Source organism: Gambusia affinis, linkage group LG14 (assembly GCF_019740435.1).
Source record: "Gambusia affinis linkage group LG14, SWU_Gaff_1.0, whole genome shotgun sequence".
Taxonomy (NCBI): domain Eukaryota; kingdom Metazoa; phylum Chordata; class Actinopteri; order Cyprinodontiformes; family Poeciliidae; genus Gambusia; species Gambusia affinis.
This window is the reverse complement of record NC_057881.1, coordinates 3,447,489-3,471,978: the sequence shown is the minus strand read 5'-3', so window position 1 is coordinate 3,471,978 and position 24,490 is coordinate 3,447,489. Positions and strand designations below refer to the sequence as shown.

At 35.8% G+C, this 24,490-nt stretch overlaps 1 protein-coding gene across 1 annotated transcript; it reads right to left on the bottom strand.

Moving 5' to 3' along the window:
• Window positions 1-1,831: 1,831 nt before the first annotated feature.
• On the bottom strand, window positions 1,832-12,096 carry il11b (interleukin 11b). Its single transcript, XM_044137821.1, has 5 exons — window positions 12,031-12,096; window positions 4,699-4,865; window positions 4,313-4,408; window positions 4,059-4,226; window positions 1,832-3,499 (listed from the first exon to the last, which is right to left on the bottom strand). The coding sequence occupies exons 1-5, from the start codon at window positions 12,035-12,037 to the stop codon at window positions 3,344-3,346; spliced, it is 594 nt and encodes a 197-aa protein (XP_043993756.1). The 5' UTR covers window positions 12,038-12,096; the 3' UTR covers window positions 1,832-3,343.
• Between the last annotated feature and the right edge of the window lie 12,394 nt (window positions 12,097-24,490).

The window sequence follows — 24,490 nt, the reverse complement described above, 5'->3', positions numbered from 1 at the left end:
AAATGTATTGTTTCACATTTTGATGAAAGAAAAGGTTTCTGCATGTTCTTCTGCAAACAGCATCAAATAAAAATGACCTTCATTGTCTCCTGGCCTCTTATTGGATAAAAAATGGTCTGAAATCTTTTAAAATGTTATATACGGACTCATATTCAGAATGATTAAGAGAAGTTTAACTGCATTTGTGCCTCACTGAAATTTCAGATCATGACAGTCGATTAGCAGCTCTTTAAAATTCCATCACCATTATCTGCTTCACCATATCTGTTAGTGAAACACACTATCTGTGCTGATTGCACACCAAAGTGAAGTGTGGCATAAGGTAGAATTACAGCTTGCAGAGAACATCTAAAAGCAGCCAAACACGTATTCAGTATCAGTTATCAGTTAAAGGCAGATCTTTAAACCTTAAGGATTACTGTATTTAGTGCATTGGCGTTCCCTCCAAATTGCAAATATGGTAAAATGTGAAGACTCCTCTTGAGTCGTCTGTATTTAGCTTCTGTCAGCCAGTAAATTCTCCCACATCCTTATCACTCTCTGCACACAGAAGCATGTTCCCTCTCACTGCGTGTTCAGGGGAAGGATTTTCCTCTAACACCCCGATCCCTTGTGATTTGTAAATCCCGGTGTCAGCTGTTGCTTGTGGCCTCAGCCCACATGTACTCTACACAGCTTACTCTGTTACAATGAAAGTCTGTCTGTGTGTGAGATCATCTGTCTGAGATCCTACATCAACACGCTGGTGTTACATAAGTCTCTGTTCTCCTGCTCACTCATACAGTCTTATAGATATATTTTAAATAGTCTGTCTTTTAAAGCTCAAAGAGACATGCACATTTTGTAAATTTTTTAATTAACCAGCTCAGTTGTGTATTCCTCTGGAGTATTTTTATAACTATGCAACACTTGTTGCCCTTATTGCACAATACTTTTAATCTTTTTTTCTGGCTTTACATATTTTTATTATCTATCTTTGTGTAAGTTGATTTGCTGTTATTGCCTGTCACTTTGCTACTGTTGCACAGACATTTTCCCATTGTGGGACAATACAAGAGATTGGACATACTACATTAGTTGTAACTTCAAGTTTTCACCACTAGAAATCACATTTCTATACAGTGGATCTTTAACTCCAATGAATTTAGGTTTGTTAGCTCTACTAGCAGATTAGGGTTATAATCTCCATTATCTTTTGATAAAAATTCCTAAACTTCCTAATTTTGACTACTTTCACTTTTATAATGTACTTTTGACTTTTGACAAAGTTTCTTAACAGCTAGGGCTACAATCAAAGCTATTTCCTGACATAAAGTGTCCCAAATTGCTGATTCTTTCCACCGTTCTACCAAAAACAAAATCTTCAACTATTAAATGTGTTTGAATTCAACCATACAAGCTAATTTGGTTGATTTTGTTGCAAATTTACCATATTTAAAAATAATAAATATATGTTAAACTCCACACAATATTTATCCACATAATGAATAGGATTTTGAGTAGCACTGTAAAATTATATATGAGACTCCCTGATAATTACATTTTTACACAGACTGATGTAAAATAAATGTCTATATTTGTTCATTTTGGAGCAAAAATGTTGATATATTTGGCTTCAAATCACCAATGGCTTTTTGGCTGATTTGTTTATTGGATCACAATACATTATTTATTCACCACACTGAAACAATCTTTATGTTTCATTTATTTTATTAATTACATTAAATATATAAAATCAATACATTATAATCATATAAATAGTATAAGTTACAATAACAATAATACATTAATATTAATATTATATGTGACATGAAACAATATTTATATAAAAAAAAATGAGATGCCTGCATCTCAAAGCTGAAATACAAAATATAAAAACTGATAAATAGCTTTCTAAATAGGTTAAAAAAATAGAACAGAAGAGTTGTTACAGAATCCATATTTCTTATCACTCGGTTCATCATTCTGATCAACACCTGGCAGGCACTGTGAGTGTAAACAGTCTCAGTGGGAGTAAAGGTCAAAGGTGACACTACCTCGGCACAGTGCATGAGTACAGTTCAAATGGCAACATGTAAAAGAAAAATATACATTTCCTCAAGCCTACAAGATAAACCTACATTCTGCTTTCTCTTAAAAAAAAAGTTCATATGACAACCTGTTAAAAAAAAATACTTTGTAAACAATGCACCACTGATCTCAGTCACATCATATGGAGATGGTTCTGACACTCATAGCATTAAGAGGCTTTAGATTTGTGCATCAACACTATTCATCATACACATCTTAAACAGACATTTCTTTCCATTTGGCAAACATTCAATCAAATGGTGAAACAGTTGTGGTTAGCGATGTTGATATCAGCAAAAATTCTACATTCAAGCAAAGAACAGTCTGAGCAATGCTGGAAATTCTGGTAAAATGACTGAAAGTAACATTTTTAACCTTTTGTTATTGATTATTAATCCCAGCACACAGCTGATGCATAATGATTGCAGAAACACAGGAAAAATAATAAGAAATTGGGCATATTTGTTTGTTTCCAGTAGGTGATATTTAGATATATGCAAAATGGTCTAAGAAAAATAGACTGTAATTTCTCTATCTTCTCAGTTTATCTATTTCTAAAACTTTTTATCTAAAAATACTTTTCACATGTTGATAAAAGGTTCAAATGCAGAAAAAAAGCACAGGAAATAATTTCTTCTGTCCCCTGTGATGATTGATGCCTAACATGCTAATTATGTATGAGCTAAAATTGTCATAATGCAGTGAGAGTAGCTTTTCAATAAGCATGTTAAAATTATTCTCAATTCATTTAGAAAATATTGTTTAAATACCTTAATTAAATGCAAACCAAAATCATGTCTAGAGTGAATGAAGCTGCCAGACAGGTTCCTTATTCTCACCATTTCATTACTGTTGATAAAACCAAGCAAACTGACAATTTTGCAGTTTAGTAAAAGAAAAAAAATGCATAAAATGTTATGTTGTTTTTTTTGTGAATTTGTTTTGATCAGTTTTTACACAGTCTTGTCTTTTGGGAAATCACATTTCTAAACTACAAATGGGCTTAGAAACAAGTGGATAATAAAGTTAATAAAAAGTATTTTATCCTTATTTAAGCTTTTATAGGAATCCAATGGTCTGTAGCTGAGATGTTTGCGTCAGCACCACGACAGCAGATTACCCAACGCTGCCATCTTGAGGTAGTCCACTAACATGACATAATATTGCTTTAAAACATTCTGGAGTTAACAGTGGTTTTTTAAATGCCCTTTAAGGCTTACACTGTCTAGAATAGCAGGACTGCCTCTGAAAGGGCTGCAAGACCTTTGTTTTTTTAAGAATGCTTCTGGAAGTACCGTAAGATTCTTTTTGACCAAACACAGAAAACTTTTAACCTTTCAGAAATTTCTACAGAGTACTCAAGTGCATTAAAGGCATTGGAGACAACAGGAAGGTTGGGTGCCATTGACAGAAGATCCTCTTTGTTTAGCTAAAGATAAAAAGAAAAAAGGAACAGTGAAATCAGATTGGCTCAAATAAATATGCATATTCATGAAACTATGGTAACAGGACAAAAATAAAGGGGTATCTATCTTTACTGGCATAAGTAAATATTAATGTAATAATGGAATCATATTATTATAATAATGTAATATAGTGTGATATGATATGATAATATGATTATGTAATCATAATCAGAACTTAACAAAATGCACAAAAATTTTTTTAAAAAACTTCTGACATGCCTTGTAGCCACTTATAAAAAGTATTATTTTTATAAAAAGTTATTTTTGATATTTTTACAAATTTTCAGTTTTAGTTTTTACACCCATTTATTTTATTTATTTTTAATAAACTCTGAATTAACTTCAGATAAATGTTTTTACTTTTTGTATATATTTCACATTTCTATTTTTTCACCATCCTTTGGCATAATTTAATGAACAGTACCTTGACAATTTCTGTGCTGCAATATCTATTATTTCTGTACTTTTATTTTCACAGAAAAATTTCACATAATGTAGTTGTATAAATGCAGGAGGACCTACCGGATGAAGACATTTTTCAATGAGGTTGGATAATTGCAGAAGGTGAGAGCTGGCGCCCTCTTCTGTCTGGAAAGGCAAACTGACATTTTCTTTAGCATCCTTCAACCAGTCGATATGCAGTTTGAAGGACTGAGTGTATCTGTACATCTGAGTGAGGGATTCATTAACCTGCAGGCACAAAAAAACACATATTTTATTTAGGAATGAAGAAAATAGATAAATTGTTTTAATCTTTTATCTCTATAGTTTTATACCTTCAGTGTCCTAAGATGGCCAGCAGTGTGATACAACTCAGGAAGGCTGTCCAGACTGAATTTGGTATCTTCAAAGTGTTCGAGTTCTTCTGTTCTCTGTTTAAAATACAATAAGAAGTAAAAGTAAAAAAAAAAGCATCACTCATTTGGCCTATATACCAGTAAAGGCGACAAATCCCAGAACCTTTCCTGATTCTCATAGGAAAATTGTATTTACTTTCTTGCTTAGCTGTTGCTACGTCAGTGAAATTCTAGTAAGTTAAAAAAGAAATATAAGCTATGATTCAGAGGTTAAAAAAAAAAAAAAAAAAGATAATAATTGAATATCTATCAAGCTAGAGATCAAAGAAGTTTGAAATAAGGGTGTAAAGGCAAATAGGCCTTACCAGCTGATGGAGTTTTCTCGATAAGTTCATCAAACTTTCCACATGATGGATCATCGATCCAAAAAATCCACAGTGGGAGGAGCCATGGATGGGAAGAGATGAAGATTGGGCTAACAGCTCAGTCAGAAGCAGCAGGTGGAACAGGAACAAGGAAGTCTCAGGAAGAACTGCAGAGACAGGAGCGAGGCGCACACAGTGAGCCATGGAAAACTGTGTTGGTTTCATTGAAGCCTCGTTTGTGACAACAAAGAAATGATTCTCATTCAACAGAATCCACCAAATCCAGTCCAACGGACTGACTGTCATCCAGCTGTGATTGTTCACACAACTGCACAGACAGGTGTGTGCAACGCTGCATCTGCCAGCAGCACAGATTAGATTTCCTCTCTTCTCTTTTACCCAGAAGTGATGTGGTTGTGATTCAAAGTAAAAAACCACAAGACTGGATCAACACTTGTTTTCATTTCTACACCTCATGATGCAGAAGATTAGCTCTGAGGCAGCTGCAGTCAGTTTGTCATGACAGTAAGGAGGCCGTTTGGCTGACATGATTAATGCTAGTTGCTGCTAAAGCAGCAGAAACACTTGAACTAGGTCAAACACTTTAAAAACTCCAGCTACCGTTCACATTTATTTTGCTGTTACAATGCACTTATATATCGCATTAACAGTTTTATCAGATAACTTTAAAGTTCCCTGTCGTCTGGACTTTTAGTCATTTGAAAAATCAGATAAGAGCTGTGAGAAGTTTGATCTCTGTGACAGGATGAAAGGCTCTGTGACGTGGATGGATGTTTAGAGAGCAGAAACGTCAAACACAAACAGATTCTGCCCCATCGTGGCTCGTGTTTCTGGGAAGACTAAACACCATGTAAAGAGCTCAACTCAAGTATAATGAAATGTGGTTGAAACACAGGTTCACCACCCCTCTGGGGACCGTTTTTTCATGGAGATTAGACATTCTCTGTAGTCTGGCTTCCTCCCACAGTGTAAAATAGCCGTATATAATAGGTTAATTGGCTCCTCTAAATTTGACAGTAGGTCTCTCTACACATGTACAGCTATGTGACCCTGTGACTAAACCGGCAACCTCTCCCTGGCTCATTGACTGCTGGGTGACTCTGCAAGTATAAAGCAGGGGTAATTAGGACTGAATTTGGAAGAACAAGGTTCCCTGGCCTGGAGCCAGTTCTGGTGCCATATTCTCCCCCAAAAGTAAATCCTTTATTCAAGCAAATAACAGAGCATTGATAGGTAAAGGTCTACACACTGGCCCCATGTTGGTCCCAAAAAAATTTTCAAATATTTGAGTGCTGTTTAAATTAAATCCAAATATATATACATATAAAAAAAGAAAACGCCACACGCGAAATGAGGCCAAGAGTTTAATAGGAGGTGCGCTGTTGCTCTGTCCTGGAGGGCCGTTCTCACCTTCATTTTGATGAATACTGCTTTGTTACAGTTATTTCCTCTGATTCTGCTGCCTAACTATAAGAAGTATCTTTGAATCTAAAACTGATACCAAATATGCAGCTTCTTCCTACTTTGGCATCTGTGGAACATTGAACAACACATTTGATGATTATTTGCTTGATGATTTTGATAATGGTATTTGACAAAATGTAATATTTATTACTTGCACTATAATTAGTGACTGTATGATGTTTTTACGATGTAAAGTATCAGAAACTTGCCTTGACTTCATTTCACTGCAGGCTTGGACATGTTTCCACTCAACTGTTGGGTATTGAGGTGGGGTCAGAGCATTAGCTGTGCAGACAGTCTGCAGTGTCATCTGTAAATACTTCATGCATCATGCTGGAATGGGTGGGTTACAGCAGATGGACCATCAAGATAAGCATAAACAATACTTTGGCTTTTCAAAAATGTTGTGAGTTTTATGTGAATGGTATATCATAAAGAAATGTTTAATTCTTCCGTAGATTTGGGGTTAATAAACTGTGAATTTGTCACTGTTTCTTGTCAGTTTGTAAATTGTTTAGTGACATTATTATGCTTACATTTGAATATTCCTAAAACACTTTGAAAAAACAACTTTTGATGTTTCAGCCATATCTAAACGTACAGGCTAAAGTTTTAATAGACTTCTCAGGTCAAACATCTCATTTTGTGTTTGATGAATCCAAATAGAGAAAAAAATAATCTGAAAATTAATGGTTTGCATCCTGTACTTTAAACTTTTTTAATCATTAATCACTTGTCTTTGAAGAAATACCTTTCACATCAAGATTAGCTCCTTGTCTGTAAACCTATTCCCTGATTTATGCAAGCTTAAAAACCCCAAACCTCAAATCAACAAAGAAAAGGTTTGTCCGTTAGATGTGTTAGATCATGATTATGGAATGTGAGCTATGCAGGGTTTTTTTTAGAGCGTGCTTTCAGCCTTCTGTTGCTGTAAGAGAGACGAGCAAACCCACCGTTCTGACTCAGATTAGTCTGTATGTGATGACATCAGCAGACTGACGCCTTGGGCTCTGCTCTTTGGAGACAAAACATCCCCTTTGTCAAGGGTGTTGGGCCACTCCAGACACTTTTACTGCTTCCCAGACACTAAAATGAGTCTAATTTATGAGTTTACTAAAAGGCAGGAGGTTGCCACAGTGGTTATCCTTTTATTTTCAACATAACTCTTTCAATTTCTAAATGTTCATTTGTTCTCCATCTGCTAAAAATCTTACATTTATTTGTAGGAGTTAGTAGGAGGTTCAAGACCTGTGCCACCGATTTTACATGAAAATCAATTCAGTATGAAAAACAAAATGTTCATGTAAACTATGAGGCTTATTGTTGACTCCTTGATCCATTTTCATGTTAATGGTAAATTAGATGTGAATAATATCACAAAGATGTATTTGTAGATAACCTTTTCGCAAACTTCATGCTCAATGGTCCAAATCTGAGTTTTAGAAAAGGTCAAAGGTCTGAAACCACAAAAGCAACTTTATTATTATTAAAGTTTGAGACTTTTTGACAAATTTTTTTTACAGGAGTCTTCAAATTTTTGAAGAAACTTCTACTTCACTTGGTGAATTATGTTTCAAACTAGGCTTTGCTGCTCAGTTGTCATGAACATTAGTGCAAAAAGACTACAATGAAATTTAGATAATTAAAAAATGGATTTGCAGCTCAAATCCACAGATTTTGAACATCTTCAATATTCAATTTTCAAATCCAGAGATGATTTTTAATGATAAGTTCTTGAATTTTAAATGTATTCTGTTGAATGCATCTGATTAATTCATGTGTAACTGGTGCACAGGATGCTACAGTTTAAATCTAAAAATCTTCTGTTTGCTGGAAAGGTTGACCTCTTCATTTTGTAATCTAATGCTAGAAAGCTTAGCTACAAATATGATTCAGTGTTCTGTAAGCTTTGCCTTTGACCTGATTGTCCACTAGAATGACATCACAAACTTTGAGATTTTCTGTTTTGTTCATATCCCCCCTGAATCTTGTTTTCCTTCTCTGTTTGCTCCAGCTACTCATATTATGTGGGAGAGGGATTGCAAAATGTAGAACACAAGATAAAGTCCCTTATCAGGGCAATTGTAAAATGTTTCAGCAAATATTTGTCAAAATGAGTCACATTAACCTCCAGTTTTAAAAATCCATTTAGTCTGACAGAAATTTCAGAGGCATGCACTTGTGGTGAGAAGACATCTGGAAATTAAAATTCTTGCTATTTACACTGAATAAATTTGTGGTTTGATTGCACCACAAACGTTCAACACTGCATCCAAATTGCGAGAGCCAAACTAAATAAAGTATTAAATCACAAACAGATGTCGGCTTTCAGACTAACATCTAGCCAGGCGTTCAAAATGATTCAAAATGTTATCAGCTGCTATCTTGGTTTCAAGCAGTAATGAAGGAGATTTCAGTTACCAAAGGACACACACTGGAAAAATGGAATACCTTCAGTCAACAGTTGGAAAATTACTGAGGAAGAAATCAGCAAAAACCTAAAGAGACAGGGAGAAAAAAAAAACCTGAAGAAAAACATCCAGAGGCAGAGCAGTGTACAGTCATGTATCTGGCTGAGTAAACAGCTGTGACAGCATTACGGCTCACAGTAAAGTTGCTTCAGAAGCAGAGTGAATGAGCCGTCTTTGATGTGAGGAGCAGGCCGTTTCGTCAGAACACATTCACTCAAACATGAAACACAAACAAGTGCGTGCAGTGTCTCACATAATCGCCCGCTTCCGCAGTTTCCGTTTGAGTTCGTGCCCCCTTTTTTTTTTTTTTTTTGCTGGGTCAGACAAACAAACACTGGAGTTTCCTGTGTGCTCAGTGGACGCCTTATTTCCTCTGCTCTCTTTGCTTTTGCTCTCAAGGACAGCGAATCGACTCATGAACAGGTGCTCTGTTCGCTTCAAAGAGGTCTTGGCTTTGACTTTCATAAATTAATGCTTTTCTAATGTTTACAGTTTTTAATTCCATGCTCCTGCTGTGAACTGGGTCTCGTTGTTAAATGTAAAATATGCAACATTAATGTGGCATGAAACAGTATTAGTAGTAAATGAGTAACTAGGGACTGCTTTTTCCCTAATTTTCAGCAGTTCAACTTCCTTGACTTGCTGCTTCTGTGTGACAGTTTGTTATTTCGGGGTCTGGGTTTAATCAGCAACAGGCAGCTGCTTCCAGCCAAAAACTCAGTAAAAATCCCCTCTCTGCTCTGCACCAAACAAATAACAGACACAAACTGGCTGGTGGATTTTAAAACACAGACTTCCTTTAGCATCACTGAGTTATCATCAGATTATTCAGGTGGACAAAATCACAATATTTTCAATGAAACATGTAATCTTTTTGCTTACCATCACAGTTTATATCATGCAAACTGGTGATTTGCTCAAATATACAGATGCAAAATCAAGCTTAGAACCAAAACGGTTGAATTTGAGCTCCCTTACGTTCTCATTCAGGCCCATCATGAGTTGTTTTTAATGTTAGAACTATTGCTCTGACTCGACATATGGGCAAGTTTATGGAAGCAGAATACGGCAACACACATTTACCTCACTTGAATGATATTCTCTCTTGTTTTTCCCATTTTGAAAAGAAGCTTAGCGAAATGGAGCTCAGTGTTATGTCATGCAAATAGACAATGGATGTCAAATCAGTCAATGTTTTGCTTGCGGTCAATTTACATCAACTGGACAGGTAATAAGTTTACAATTTTGAAGAAATAAAGGTTTAAATCCATTTGTTATAAGGACTTCTATTATTCCATTGTCAGCGTTTACATGTTTTCAGTGTGACTCGGGTTTCACATTATAATTACAGACAAATGCATCATGCTGTGTCATGCAGTCCCTCATTTGTTCACTATCCAGTGATGACTTTTTGCTTAGTTTCAGAGGCTTATCTGATGATTTCGTAAGTGAAAGTTTATTCAGCTGTGTCTGACATTATTGACTCTCATCATTGGTGTGTAAATCTAATGACCTTCGTCTCTCTGCAGTTTGTTGAATTTTATGCAAGTCAAGGAAGCGGAGATCTCTGGTTCCATAAAAACGGTGAAACTAATCCAAAGCCACCTGCCTTGGCCTGTAAAAAGTGGATATTGATCATATTAAGTCATGTCTGAGTAACTGGATAGATGAGAGCAGCCACAGTTTCAAGTAGCGGCGTTCTGTTTCCTGATCTATAACCATGTTTGACACATGCAGTGTAATATTACTACAGGGTATAACTCTCTAATCATTGCTCTGTCTTCATTTCTCTGACCCCCATCTGGATGATACCACATATAAAAGAAGCTGACCCACCAGCTTTCATATGAGTCATGGTGTATTCACAGCGTCAGCAGTTATGGAAACAAAGAGGTGAAAAACAAAAAACAAGCTTCTTGACTGCTGTGTATTCTCAAATGTAGTACCACATTTAATCACTAGGGGCAATCTGCTAAGTGATGACTCATCACAGGAGTCAGGATCGATGTGGCTACAGTATAGATTACTGTAAATGTCCTGGTGATGTGCAATGACGACATCGCTGTCTGCAGAAGTGACTCGCGTTTCTTAATTAGTCTTTTTCTTTTGATTTATTCAACCGTCACCATGACTTTTGCAACATTAACATTATAATAGGCATCATAGCCAGATGGATAAGCAAGAAAATTGCCACAGCTACTTAACATCTATCAAAAACTTAAAGGAAAATATATCAAAACACCACTTGTATAAAGATTAATTCAACCTAACTTTCTTCTTGAATAAAAGCAAGAAGAATCCTGCTTTTAGGCCATTACACAATGCAAAACTTCACCATCACATACAAGTTTGAACCTGTAAATTCCCCCAAAACCACATTTTTTTTTCCAGTTTGCTAGAAAAGAAAACAGAGGAGGGATCATAACATCACCAGCCTCACTTTCTTACCAAAGCTGTGCAGCACAAACACAAAGCCAGTCACTGCTGCTGCTTTCAGTGACCAACATGTGGTGTGAGGAGTCCTTCCCCCAGTTAACACCAACAATGTGTCCACTTAATGACACAACAACTTATACAGCAGACCAAACACAGAGCGCGCTCCATCTGGCAGGATGATACTCGCAAGTTCCCCGATTTGCATGATACTCATTGAGTCACTACAAACTGATAATAATCATGTCAGTTTCACCCTAAACAAACTAAGTTTTGAACTTTTTAACACATCAGTGAAAGTTGATTGGTGTTAGTTGGTAAAAAGCCTAACTTTTTATGTAGTTTTGATTAGATTAGCTAAATTAGTTTAGGTTACATAAAGTTGTTTAAACAAGTACCCTAACAAACAGTTAGAAGATTAAAATGGATTTTACAGACACGATAAATTTAAAGAGTGATTTCAGTGAAAATTTATTGCTAAGTAAGAAGAATATTTCACCGCAGATGTTTTGAGGAAAGAGAAATACACCAATTTAGTTCTTGTTGGAAGTATTTGGGGAAATCCCTACCACACATACACACACACACACACACACACCATCTCGTACACAAAGGATTATCCAATCACAGCCAAGCTGAAGCCAAACAGTGGGTCATTCAGATTCCACTTTAAATAAAAAATAAAACACTTTTCATGCTTCAGTCATGAACTAAAACAACATCTCATTCATTCATTCTTTCACTGACTCTCACTCTAAAACATTCACAGGCAAAAAGTAAAAGTAAAGACCACGTGTAGTGAATGTCCCCCATCCCACACCCCCATCACTACCACCACCTCCTCTACACAAACACACTCCCTCTTACACCCCCACGCATACACATGCACACAAACAAACACACACATGATGTTTTCCTCTAAAAGTATGATGAACAAACTTACATTTCATCTTTAGGCTCCTGCTGTAGTAAACAAAAGTCCCTCTGAGTCCAGTGTGAGTACTGTACGTGTGTGTGGTTGTGTTTGTGTGGACAAAATGTAAAAGTTCCCTTTTATAGCTTGGAGTATGACACATCACCTGAGTCATCAGCTGTAGCTGCCGCCTGAGCTTCGACGCCCACGCCGTCCAGCCTCCCCTCCTTACCCCACTTTATCTGAGCAAGCTCTATATTTCTTTGTTTGCTGAGGTAATTGTGAATGAAATCAATCCTATATTGAACAAGCTGAAGTTCTGGAAAACATAAAATTCATCCATCTCACCACACAGCAAACATTTTGAAAGATATAGGAAAGGAAATAGTGTCAAAAAGCAGCAGGAGTAAGAAAATATTGTTTATTAATAAAATAATAGAAGTTTTCCACCTGAAATCCCTTTATTTTTCTCCAACCATCTTCACGTGTTCCTTTGTGTATATGGACACAAGAAAAAGTGACAATATCACAGATTAATGATCAACAATGTGATCCAACTGAACAAACAGAAGCAGAGTGGCTTTCTCCCATAGTTAGACGCAACAAAATTGAATTAATTAGTAGAAGAGGAAACTAAGAAGTTTTTCTTATGCTATTTTTCTTTTCAAAATTAGCTTTTGTGGAAAATCTGGAACAACACTGTTCTGAATTATTTAATAATAACTTCCTGGTAGAAGGAAGACAAAAATATCTCTACAACTTATTCAGCTTTGCCAAGAACTGAAAGGTTACGATTGTAAAATTCGGCAGTTTGCTTTTCAAAAGACAGGCTCACGTCTGTTCACATCTCTGAAATTCAACACTTTGGATGGAAAAAATCTGATCCAGTCATGTAAGTTTTTTTAGATTAGTCGTATAGTTAAATCTGTAGCAACATACAAGAGAAAGGAAGAGAAAAATAAGGTCAAGATGTTAAAAAAAACCCTAAATCTTATCTTAAAGTCATTTCTTTTTTGCATTTTAACACATTTGTTTGCTACTTAGGTTAATTTGACATTACCAAAGAGAATGAAAACATAATAGGAGACCCCACTTAAAATCTTGAAATTTATTTATCAAAATTGGGTGAGTTTTGGTCAAATGCTCTTGTTCAGATAACATAAAGACATTAATTAAAATCAAACACAAGACACAGGAAATTCCACAAAAAACAATAATAACAAAAATCTTTTGAGACAAATTCTTTAAACACGCTAAGCTTTGCAACTTCACCATTATCTGTCACCAAATCATTCAAATTTTAAAATAGAAAACAGTTAATATTTTTAAAGAATTTATGAATTCTTTGATTCTCATCCCAAAAAACTCAATAAATAGTTTGGACTCAACATTACATGACTGCAGTAGCATCACAGCTATAATACCAATAAACTTCAATACACATTGAAACACAGTGGAAACAGTGCTAGCGCTATCACAGAATCTAACATCTTTCTAATTTCCACTTTTGGAGGTGCAGCCAATCATCTCCAAGAAAATGAGTGGAGCTCTTGGATTATCTGTTTTGCAAACACCAGCCAACAGATTGTCAAGTAGAATTGCTGCTATGTATTTCAGCTTCCCAAGCTGCAATTTGTTTTGAAATTTTAGATATGCTCTACTAAGAAAACGAAGAACTGTACTTTGGTGTGAATCGTGAACTATGAAGAGGTAAAGGTGAGGTGAGTCCACTGAATCATGAAGACGTTTGATGACCAAAGATTGTTGTTTTACTAAGATGCTTGCTCTGTTACTCCAAAGAAAACTCTTACAAAAGAGTTAATTTTGTTGCCTTTCAGTTGCACAGATCAGAGCTATGTCTGATTTTGCTCATATATTTACCCAACCCAGGCTATCCATATATCTATCTGTGATAGATAGATAGATATATATCTATGTATCACACATAGCTGTATATATATATATATATATATATTACGTATTTGCTTGATTTTACATTCTGACCATTTTAGTTTACTCGGTGTAATAAATAACCTTTATATTTTAAAATGTCATCCTCTCCAGCTGTAAGGTGAATACATTCTTTGTGGCCAGGCTAAAGTCCAGTTTTTTGTTTATTTTTCTTAATAACTGGTCACCACCAGTTAAAGATAGTATTTTCCCCACTATTTTATTGTGGTTCCAATTTAGAAAGAAACGCTTTGCTGTACTCGTAAAGAAATAACCTCTTTCAGTGCTATGTACATATTGTGAAGATGAGTTACTTTCCGGTCAGGAAACCTCTTAGTTTTTTCCACAGCATGTTGTAAATAAATTAAAATAGTTTTCTGTGAGATTAAGGAAAGGACTGCTTTTTCTGTGGTTGTAAACTGCAGCTAACCTTCCAAAAAAGGCTTGGAAATCTAGCCAAAAATGCTATTAAATTGTAAAAAAGAACTTTGGTTTTCTAAAATTTTTTCCATACACACCAAAAATAACTATATAGGGGGTTATTGCCTTGAGCCAAGTGTTCATTTGTGCTTTTATTACACTTAACAAGCTAAAAGTCTACATTTAGAGCCTGGAGAAGTTTGGTGGAGGCCTAACACATTTAACTACCATACTGGATGGTTGAAATTGACTCATGCTTTTAATCGTGATTCATGTTTATAATCACTGTTTAGTTCGGTGTAGGCCAAACCAATGATTCTGAAAATTTATATATCAAATACCACCATCTTTGACTTGAATTAATTTTAGTTTGTTGAGGTGTCACATAAACAAGTTGATCAGTAATGTGTTTGAGAATTAACATATTGACGTTAGCAGGATGTAAGCAGTGTCACCAATGGAAAAAGGCTAAAAACACTGTGGGTTTTTAAAGTTTTAGTCAGAACTCTTATCGACTTCTGCCTTCTTATCTGTAATGGTTATAAATGTCAATGCATTTGCAGAAATTTTCCAAGTCAACAACAGATTTCTGTAGATCTAAAAACTTTGGGGTTAAAGAAACATTTGGAAAAAAATAATAAAACTGCCCAGAAATGTTACACATGCAAGGACTAAGAAGTGAAAGTGCAAACAAGAAGATCAATATCTTCTTGTTTGCAAGTTAAATTTGCCTACTTTGCTTGTTTTGCTCATTAAGTTCTCACTCCAAATTCAATAACAGCTATGGTGACTCAAGTTGTAGAAGAATCACACATTTCATGTTCTCCAGATGTTCAGTTGGCAATTGTTGCAATGTTATGGGCACCAATTAGATGTGACTGCTTTAAGCTTAGTTCATAAAAACAGTCAAACTCTGCACATTCCTACTAGGAAGGTCAGCAGATGACACTATTCAAGCTGCTGAAGTTTCTGTTCAAGTCACAACTTACTCACTTGGGTTAAGTCACTCCACACCAAAGCGTCAGCTAAAAAACTGTAAATTCCATCTAATTGGAGCATCATTATCTCATGTTATTCAGTAGATGGTTTGGCTTCAACTTAAACTTCATTGTCAGGGTGGATCAAAGCGCCTCTGCAGGGTGACGCTGCAGAGTTTCCAAGAAGCCAGCAGCTTTTTTTCAGATGAAGTTTTCTGCTCTTACTGAAAGCTGTTCAGCTCCCACCCACCAGTATACAGTAAAATGAGCTAATAATATATTAATGCTTTTGGGATTTAGATTATGTTTATCTATCAATTCTGGGAAGATTAACTTTCGCCCAGAAAAGTATGCCTGGAAAAAAGTGCGGTAATAACACAGCAAACCTTCTGTGTCTTGTCAATAGATGATGCCGTATGGGGTAGTGAAGAGGGCGTGTGTGCGTGGGTGGGTGTGTGTGTGTGTCCGGGGTGCTGACGGGGGCTGGTCCTGAATAAAGGGTTTTCACTGTCAGACTCACTTGTTTCATCATTTCCCCAACCACCCACGTTCCGGATATCTCTCTCACTTTGGAGCGCCTGACGTTTTTGTCTTGTCTGACCTCTGCTGAATGGAGGAATGTGAGGAATTCAGCTGTGAATAGGAAAACGGGGGAAGCATCATTCAAGTCACTGACAGATCAGGTCTTTTCTTTTTTTAAAATTTGATACCACCCAAAGTTTATACATCTTTCTAAAAGAGTCTTACTAAATCACTCTTGACAAGGAGGAGGCTTCCGTTGGAAATGGAAAAAAAACAGTTTTGAAAGTTCTTGACCTCTTACAAAAAAGAGAGGGCTTTTATCAGACACTTCAAACAGCATATTGGCACAATGCGTGCATACACTTTGACCCGGAGGGCTATTTTTAGGGATTACAAGAGCCTGTGGCCTCTGCAGAAACCCGAAAATTTAACTGGCACTTCAATTAGAGGGAATTTACCATGACAGCCAGCGCTTGCTTGATATCCCTTTAGACACCAACTGAAGCATGTCATCAAAGCAAAGGCTGAAGGAACTAGTCTCGACAGTCCTTCCTTTAATTTGTTACTCTTTGGGAATCTAGTTTTCTGTCTGAAACTCTTACATTATGGTGATTCCATCCTGAAATTTCTTCCCTAAAAGTTTATGTCATCACATAAATTTTCCATTTGTTTTTAAGCTTCTATTTCCCAGCAGAGACAGTCATATGCTTCACTTTCCCCTGTCTGTTTGTTTCATTGAACAAGAATGTAGAAACTACTCAATATGCTTCTTTTTTTTCTTTTATACTATTACTGAAAGACTTTGGGGGATTGGAAACATATAGACAGATAAATGTAAACCACATGTTTGGGTTAAGTGGTCCCCAGTCAGTTTGAAGAATGACAAATATTCCAACCGTCGACCAAAGTAATGAACAACTATTTTTAGAGGCAAAAGGACAAGGGACCAAGCTTCCAAGGAATAGTTTAGAGGCCCCCCAGGGCCTTTTTTAAGTCATGTAGTCAAAAACAGATGATGTTGATGTGTTCATTATCCATGTAGGAAATGAATGGATTTTTCCAAGGAGCATAGTTAACATGCAAGGAATTTCAGCTGAAGTCACACAACCATCACCGTTCAAATACTAACACCTTCATTCTCTGGACAACATCCGCATGTGATCTTAGTTACATGTACAAAGTTAATTAGTAAGAATTTGAATAAAAATATCAGAAGAAAATATGTTTAAAGTTTGGAATATTTTCTTTAACTGCTCCACTATGCAGATGTTTTGTCTGTAATGATGAAGATTCACTCACCATGAACTGAGTGATCCTATAAAGATATTAACACAACTTCAGCCCAAAAGAGTCATTTCTTCACTCGGTATGAAAAGGAGATTGTTGCATCATGGCAGCTTACTCTATTTTGATCTAAACATTTTTCACAAAATTCATTTCCTTCAAGTTTTGTCAACAGTGTAAAAAATGTTCAGGGAGATCTTGGGGGATTTGCTCATGATAACAAGACTGAATATTTTCTGTTAAAAATTAACATTTCATTAGCGTACAGTTAGGAACATTTTCAAATCATGAAAGGTACGCCTCCTTACTTATTTAACTTAAATCAAATATTCTGAATCCATGAACAATTTTAATGAATCCGTGCTTTCATCAGGCTTTACGTTTATTCCCTGACGACACTCCGGACGTTGCCAGAAAGTTAAAAATGACCCATAAACACTGGTAATTTCTCAAAACAGATCAAAGGAACTGCAGGCTTCAGCTTTTCTGTTTGTAAATCAGAGCGAATTAATGAGGCCGAAGTGACACAGATTTTTTTTCTGTCGCAGCAGCTCCTTTGAAGCCATTTGTCTGGTTAAAATCTTGTATGGAAGCCAGCGGGAAAGGAAAGTGACTGGCTTGCTAATTTCATCGTCCACATCAGTCAGCCTATTTTTCTGATGACTTCACCATTATTCTTTTCCTGTGATTAAAATATTCATCTTTTGCACTACATAGTTCAACCTGTAAAGCCGTTTCTCTAGAGATGACCCATTCATCCATTTAACTCTCTGCTAAAGTAAAACCAAATAATAATAAAAATATGGCTTTTATTCCAAAATGTTCCTATGCTCATTTCTGTCAGTTCTAGCTTTTAAAAATACTTAAACACTAGTTAATTTTAACCAGAAAGAGTGACATTAGAACCATGGAAATTCATCCTTCAAAAATCTCATTAATTCATTGTTAGATTTTGACTCTATTGTATTCTGAATTTCTTTGGACCATAAAGGAAGACTGATTATTCCTGCAAAGAGATCCTTGAAACATATATCCACCTGTTCCTGTTTGCAGCTGACAGCTGCCAAAAGTTAAAAGATCACTGGTTTACAAGTCTAACCAACCCATACAGGTGATGTTTTACGTTCTGGGTTAGTCTTTCAAAAATAAATTCAAGTAACTAATGTGTAATTTTGTAGTTAAAGAGTGACCTCTAACCTGGATAAGTATGCAGTTAATATGAACACCTGTAGAGTATTTATCCTTGCAAGTTGTACTTTATGCATTGGAAATTATTACATTGCAAAGTAAAGATAATACCGTCATAATGTCTATGAAGACATTTTATAAACAAAAATGGAATTTCATACTCTACATAACATTGCTTATCTACTTTAACTCTGTGAGAAATTATTTGCTCAAATTTCCAATGCTGAATATCACTAGCATTAGCTTGAGCTTTCTAATTATCAGTTAACGTTTTCTTTCATGACAAAACTAATAGTTTTGTGTAAACTGACTGACGGTTTATAATGTTTATAAATATTATGTAATTATAAATATTTTTAAAAAAGTAAACTTCTATTATATAACTCTTGCATATTTTATCATGTTGAAGAATTCAAGTGAAGTCTGACATGGTCATTATAAAACTCAAAAGACGGGAACGTTAAGAGTTGTGAAACATCCTTTGACTTCTTCACCGACCAAATAGATCACAACTTTTGACCTGCTTTTGCTTACTACACAACATCAATGCATACTTTGGGGTTAAAAACCTTTAACGGTTTCTTCAGAGCTTTGCAAATTAATTGCCACTACGCTGAAGTTCCTCTATGACTCATTCTCTGTCTGTGCTTGACGTGATAACCAAAGTGACAGCACTAGAGACATTTGCACAAGTCATTCATGTTATTAAGGGGACATTATCTTACCATGCTCATACACTCTAATGATAAAACAACAATGCTTGTTAATACATTCAGTTGAAGCTGATTGTAGTGAATGCAGCTCCATGCAGGGCAATGACTAACGGCAGGGAATTGAGAGACAATTAGCTCATCTGGAGCTAATTTGACTTTCCATTGATGTGGAAAATTCCTAATTTTATGGGTTTTTTTTTGTTTTATTGAGTGGAAAGCTGAACAAAATCAGCCTGCAAAATTTATAGTAAGTGATAGTCTTTAATCTGCTTGTATCTGTAACCCTCTTTGCTTTGGCCCAGTAATGCTCTCCATAGAACGATCAGAGTTTGCTCTACCGTTGGAGGTTTATAACAGAATAGTTTAATGAGTTCAATTTAATTCAGTGTTTTCATATTGCACCAATTCATAACATATGGCAGTATTACTGAAGCTGAGGCCCAAATCCAGCTGGCCTCCTACGGCTCCATCACACAACCAGTCCTGAAAAACAGACCAAGACATCTGAATTCCTCCACGTGAAGCAAATATACACTATTGGCCCAAAGAGCAGTTTGCTTTCTGCTTTCAAAGATTAAGGTTTGATAATAACATAAAAAAAATAACTGAAAGAGGAGATGAGACCTTTTACTTTTTTAATTCCCGCTTCTCCGCATGAAAACATCAAGAGGAATGGGAAACATATCCTATTACAGCTAAATTGGGTAAATTCAGACACGTTCAAACATGTTAGAACTTGAACAGGCTTCCTGCTTCTTCTGTATAAACTGTGAACACTTTACAGAAACACTTCCCCTGTGGGCGGGACCTCTTGAAGACATTTAAGCCATCTGGTTGCTAGTATCTGCTAGTCAGGATGTAAATTAACAGTAAATGCTCTGAAACATTTTGTTCATCTGCTTGGAAGTGCACACGCTGGTGAAAGAAAATGCTGCTTCATTTCCCTTTCAGTTAACCTCTGTTGTGTTTTTGCTCCAGCAGCTTTCGGGATGTGTTCAGATACTTGTGTTAAAGACATTAACAGAGAAAGAGTCAACAGAGAGTCATTTCCCAATTCTTGGCATGTTGTCAACATAACAGCAATCTTCACATGGGGAATGACTGAATGTTTGGATCAAATTATTTCTGCCTCTTCTCAAGAAAATCTTCAGTGTCTGTGACTGAAAATGATCTTTCTTTAGATTATTCCATTGTCGATTACAAGCTGCATGCAAAACAATGTCCTTTTTTAAAATTTTTAAGTCATATGCTCTTGGCCATCTTGTGATAGCCACAGCCTGAAAAAGAAACTTAAAAAGCAAGAAATTTTTAAATAAAGTTCATGACCCAAAGGTTGTTGTTGCTGAAAAATCTCAATAAAATTATGCTATAAACTTTTATTGGAAACCAGAACAGTTGTACTTTCCACAGCTTCTACCTCTGTTTTGCTACAGACTTTTCTGATGTTTGTCCCTCCTTACACAACCACCCTGATTATTCCCAGGAAGAAACGAGATTTAAACCAGGAACTTGAGGTTCACTGCCACTCGCCACTCCGACTGGAACCCGAAACTTTCCTCATTTGATATTTATCTGTCCAGTTTACTCAAAAAGTCAAATCTGTTACTGTAGGCAGTTGATAGAAAGGTCTGCTCTGAATGAACTGTGACATGTTGTTTAAATACAAAACATTTTAAGGTAAGGTTAGAATATTTCCTGATTTAAAAGCACTATTTAATACGACTGGATTTTGCCAATTTGTTCAATAATGAATTTATAATAAAAGGAAGTTGAAGAAAACCAGTCTGTCATTGTCTTGTTTCATGAGAAGCAACTATGTCTCATATCTGGCTGTCAGTTTATCCTTTTTCTATAAAATTAAGAGAACTTTTACTGAAAACCTTTCCACTGACACAGTGTTTGTGCTTCTTGTCTCTTTCCTGAATGAAGCCATCTGCTGAACTGTTGTTGCTGTTAACTTTGGGAAATCTCTATATTTTTCATTCCCACATGAAGTACCCCTGGCCAAGGCTTTGTGTGTTTCTCTGGAGGAGGAAGACACTGATGTACCTACGCTGCAATTGCCTTACAGCCACCTTTTATTTTCTTTCCCACATGGAGAGAAGCTGGCCCTGCTTTTGCAGCTAACTTCTGCCCTTTTTCTGGATACTACTAGAAACAACTGTTATTCACTCTGTTTTTGTAGAAAGTACCCCCAGTCTTGCTCTTTTATGTTGGTGTGTCTGTTTCCTGAATGAAGACATCAACTGAGCTGAATTTGCTAAATTTGTCTGTGATGAGGGTTGATTCTTTCCAGGGCATCTCCATATATTAACAAACTTGTCGCTATGTGATTCAGAATAACTGGATATGACTTCATATTTCCATATTAACATAATCAGCTTAATGCAGATACATTCACCCCCACATCCAGTTTTCTTTTTTGATATATCATCAACTTTCTTTCAAATTTCCTTCTATCTACTGTTTCTCAGAATTAGCTTTATCTCACATATCTTGCATAAACGCAAAACTATTTACTTATAATTTATTGGCATAATCTGATAGATGTTTGAATTCTTAAGAAAAAGATAGAAGCAAGATTCTCCATAAATGGAAAAAAACACATTTCACACAATTTAGCATTACTCATTGCTACTTCCTGCTACATCAGTAGGAGTTAGCAAGATTTGGCGCAGTTAGGAAACAGAGACAGCAGAAGCATGACCAAACTGCTTATCAGGGGGCCTCTATAATTCATGGCGTCTCTACTCAATTCATCTGTCAACTTCTGTTGGGTGCAGAAAGCTCCAGGTTACCTGCAGGTTACCTTCAGCCTCCTGGAAAGACTTGGGAGGAGTTGGGAAAACAAACACAGGAGGAATGTTATGCAAACCCGGGACTGGGGACTGCAAGGCTTGGTGGAGAACTGAGATGCTTTTGTAGATGGTCTAATTATTAAACTGTGCATATTTAATTTTATAACAGAAAATAGAATCTTCGAGGAAAGAAAAAAAGATTCTTTGAAAGTTCAGGTTAGACATTAAGATTAATAAAAACAATGTGCAATGAATGTAACAAATAGACCTTTATATTTAGTTTTTCCACTAGGATACAATTTCAGACAAAATCTTTTTAATAAAACATTAAACAAAGGATCCTCTTTGTTATACAATTAGGTACTTTTCATAGTTTATTCATCCTCCTTCAGCTCTTCTTACTTCCTTGTTTACTTAGGATTAAATTTCATTGAACCATTTTTCTTTTGTTTCCAGATGAACGAGACTGAAACTGACTGGTTAGTGTTAGTGCATTCCTCTTTACTTCAGTGTTTTGAGTGTTTCATCACTGAACACTCTGCCTCAATGTAAGGTGTGTGTTTGGCCAGACATCTGCAGTGATTTTCCGACATTCTTTTGATAACTTGTACAAGATTTATTCAACGTTGGTCTAGTAGTGGTTATTTTTTGCTGCTTGAGTTTAGATGACAGTGATAGGATTTGAGATCATCTATACTCCAAACTGGATTATATTTGTCATCCATAATACATCACATCATAAAAAAATTTGCAATTATATCCTCTTCATTATGTTCTATAAAATGGATGAAAAATAAAAATGTTGTTTCCAAAAAACATTTAATAAAGAGTTTGTTGTCAAACCAGAAATCATTTATTTTGAGATTTTCTTAGAGGCTCACTCTGTGCGACATGGAACAGTTTTCTCCTTTTACTGCGTCTTTGGCACCAACTTTACTTAAAAATACTAGACACTCCTCTCTTTACATCTTCAAACTGCCTACAGGCTGTTCAGAAAGTTTATTTACCCTGAAGTGGAATGTTTAATGGATGTATTTGAGCCATATGCTTTTCTCTTTCACTTTTACACCAACTGCACCTTCCATATAATTGCCAACCCTGGTAAAAACGTGTAAAAAGCCTTACAATGTAAACATTTTGGGCCTCTAGAATTCCCATTAAAACAAATGTAACACAACTCTTTTAAAATAAAAAAGAAAAATACATTTTCTTTAATCTGTGACTTCTTGTTTTCCCGTGGTGAAAAAATGAAATGACACAGAGGCCCGTTTGCTACAAAAAACAGAATAAATTTAAGCAAGTTCAACACAAATCAATCCTAATCTTTCCCATTTCTACATTTAGAGAAATAATTAAAGACGTGGATCTGTGCCAAACTATGACCCACGTTTATCTCCTCAGTGAACCAGATTATAATGGAGGTGAGAACATCTTTAAACTTACTGAACTGCAGTAAGCATCAGTCAGGTCAGGTCACATGTCTTCACGACAGCACTTTTGTTGAAAGCCTTCCAGTGTTTTAGATAACTGTGGAGTGTACCCACTCATAGATCTTGTTTGTATTGGGAAATGACTGGCTGGGATAATCATTGTACTGGAATGCTGTTCAGGATTTGTTGAAACGGGAAACTATCCCTTTCAACTGCGGGAAGAAAATTTCCAAAATGTGCCCAAGGGCTGTAGGGGTTTTCATCAAGGACATATTTCTTAATTTATTGGCAATTTAATTTAATAAAACAATTTCCCACAACTTCCTGGTAAGTGTCAGGAACAGAAAAATGCCAGAATCAACATAAAGACTTTTATGAAGCCCTGCATTTCTCCTAAACAAAGCTGTTAACTGTATGTGCTCACTTTCATGCTATGACCTTTAAAAGACTGTTGAATGTTTTTTCTTGTTAAAACTGAGATTTATGTTGTTACCTAACCTTTTTTTTTTTTACTGCTTTTTCCTTGTAGACTGTCATAAAATGTTGGAAGAACTCAGGCTTAAACTGGTGGCTTGAATTTACTTTTTCTTTCCCAATTAAGTTGAAGTGTGCACAAAATATTTACCAGCACCGCAATCTTTTTCTCGACCACCATATAATGTATTCAAACTATGCTTGCTTTTCTCCTCATCTTAAAATTAGCAATGACAAATGACCCAGTGCTTCAGAAGTGGAACATCCCACAATCAGACTTTACACATAAAGCTTTCAATGTTTTCTGCTCTGCTTTTGGAGCTGTCAAGAAGAGAACCACCGGTCTGTTTGTAAAAATGAAATGTGTTATTTTCTTTCTCAGATTAAAAGTTCAATTTGTGTGTGATATCAGACAAATATATCATGTTTTTTTCTGTTCTTCCTCCAGGTGAAACTATCTCTGGAGGGTATTTCCATGACACCTCACTGCAGGTTGTTTTAATCTGTCCTTAGACTTTAACACAAAACTTTACTTCAACTAATCAGTCATTATCATCTGAGCAGGAACCATTACTAAGAAAACGGACGCCAGACAGACAAAGATGATAGTTGATTTCTATTTCTTATCTATTTCATCAAACAGTATTCTACATCAGCAGAGATTGAATCATTATTTAGAAAACTGGATTTTATTACTTGTGTTCACAACATTCACTGACTGATTCTGAATCATA

What these genes read in the sequence shown, in the direction of transcription:
- il11b (XM_044137821.1), bottom strand. An exon ending in CGAGAAAACTCCATCAGCTG is followed by an intron (nt 4,409 to 4,698) that starts GTAAGGCCTATT and finishes TATTTTAAACAG; the next exon opens with AGAACAGAAGAACTCGAACA. An exon ending in TTGAAAAATGTCTTCATCCG is followed by an intron (nt 3,500 to 4,058) that starts GTAGGTCCTCCT and finishes TTTTATCTTTAG; the next exon opens with CTAAACAAAGAGGATCTTCT.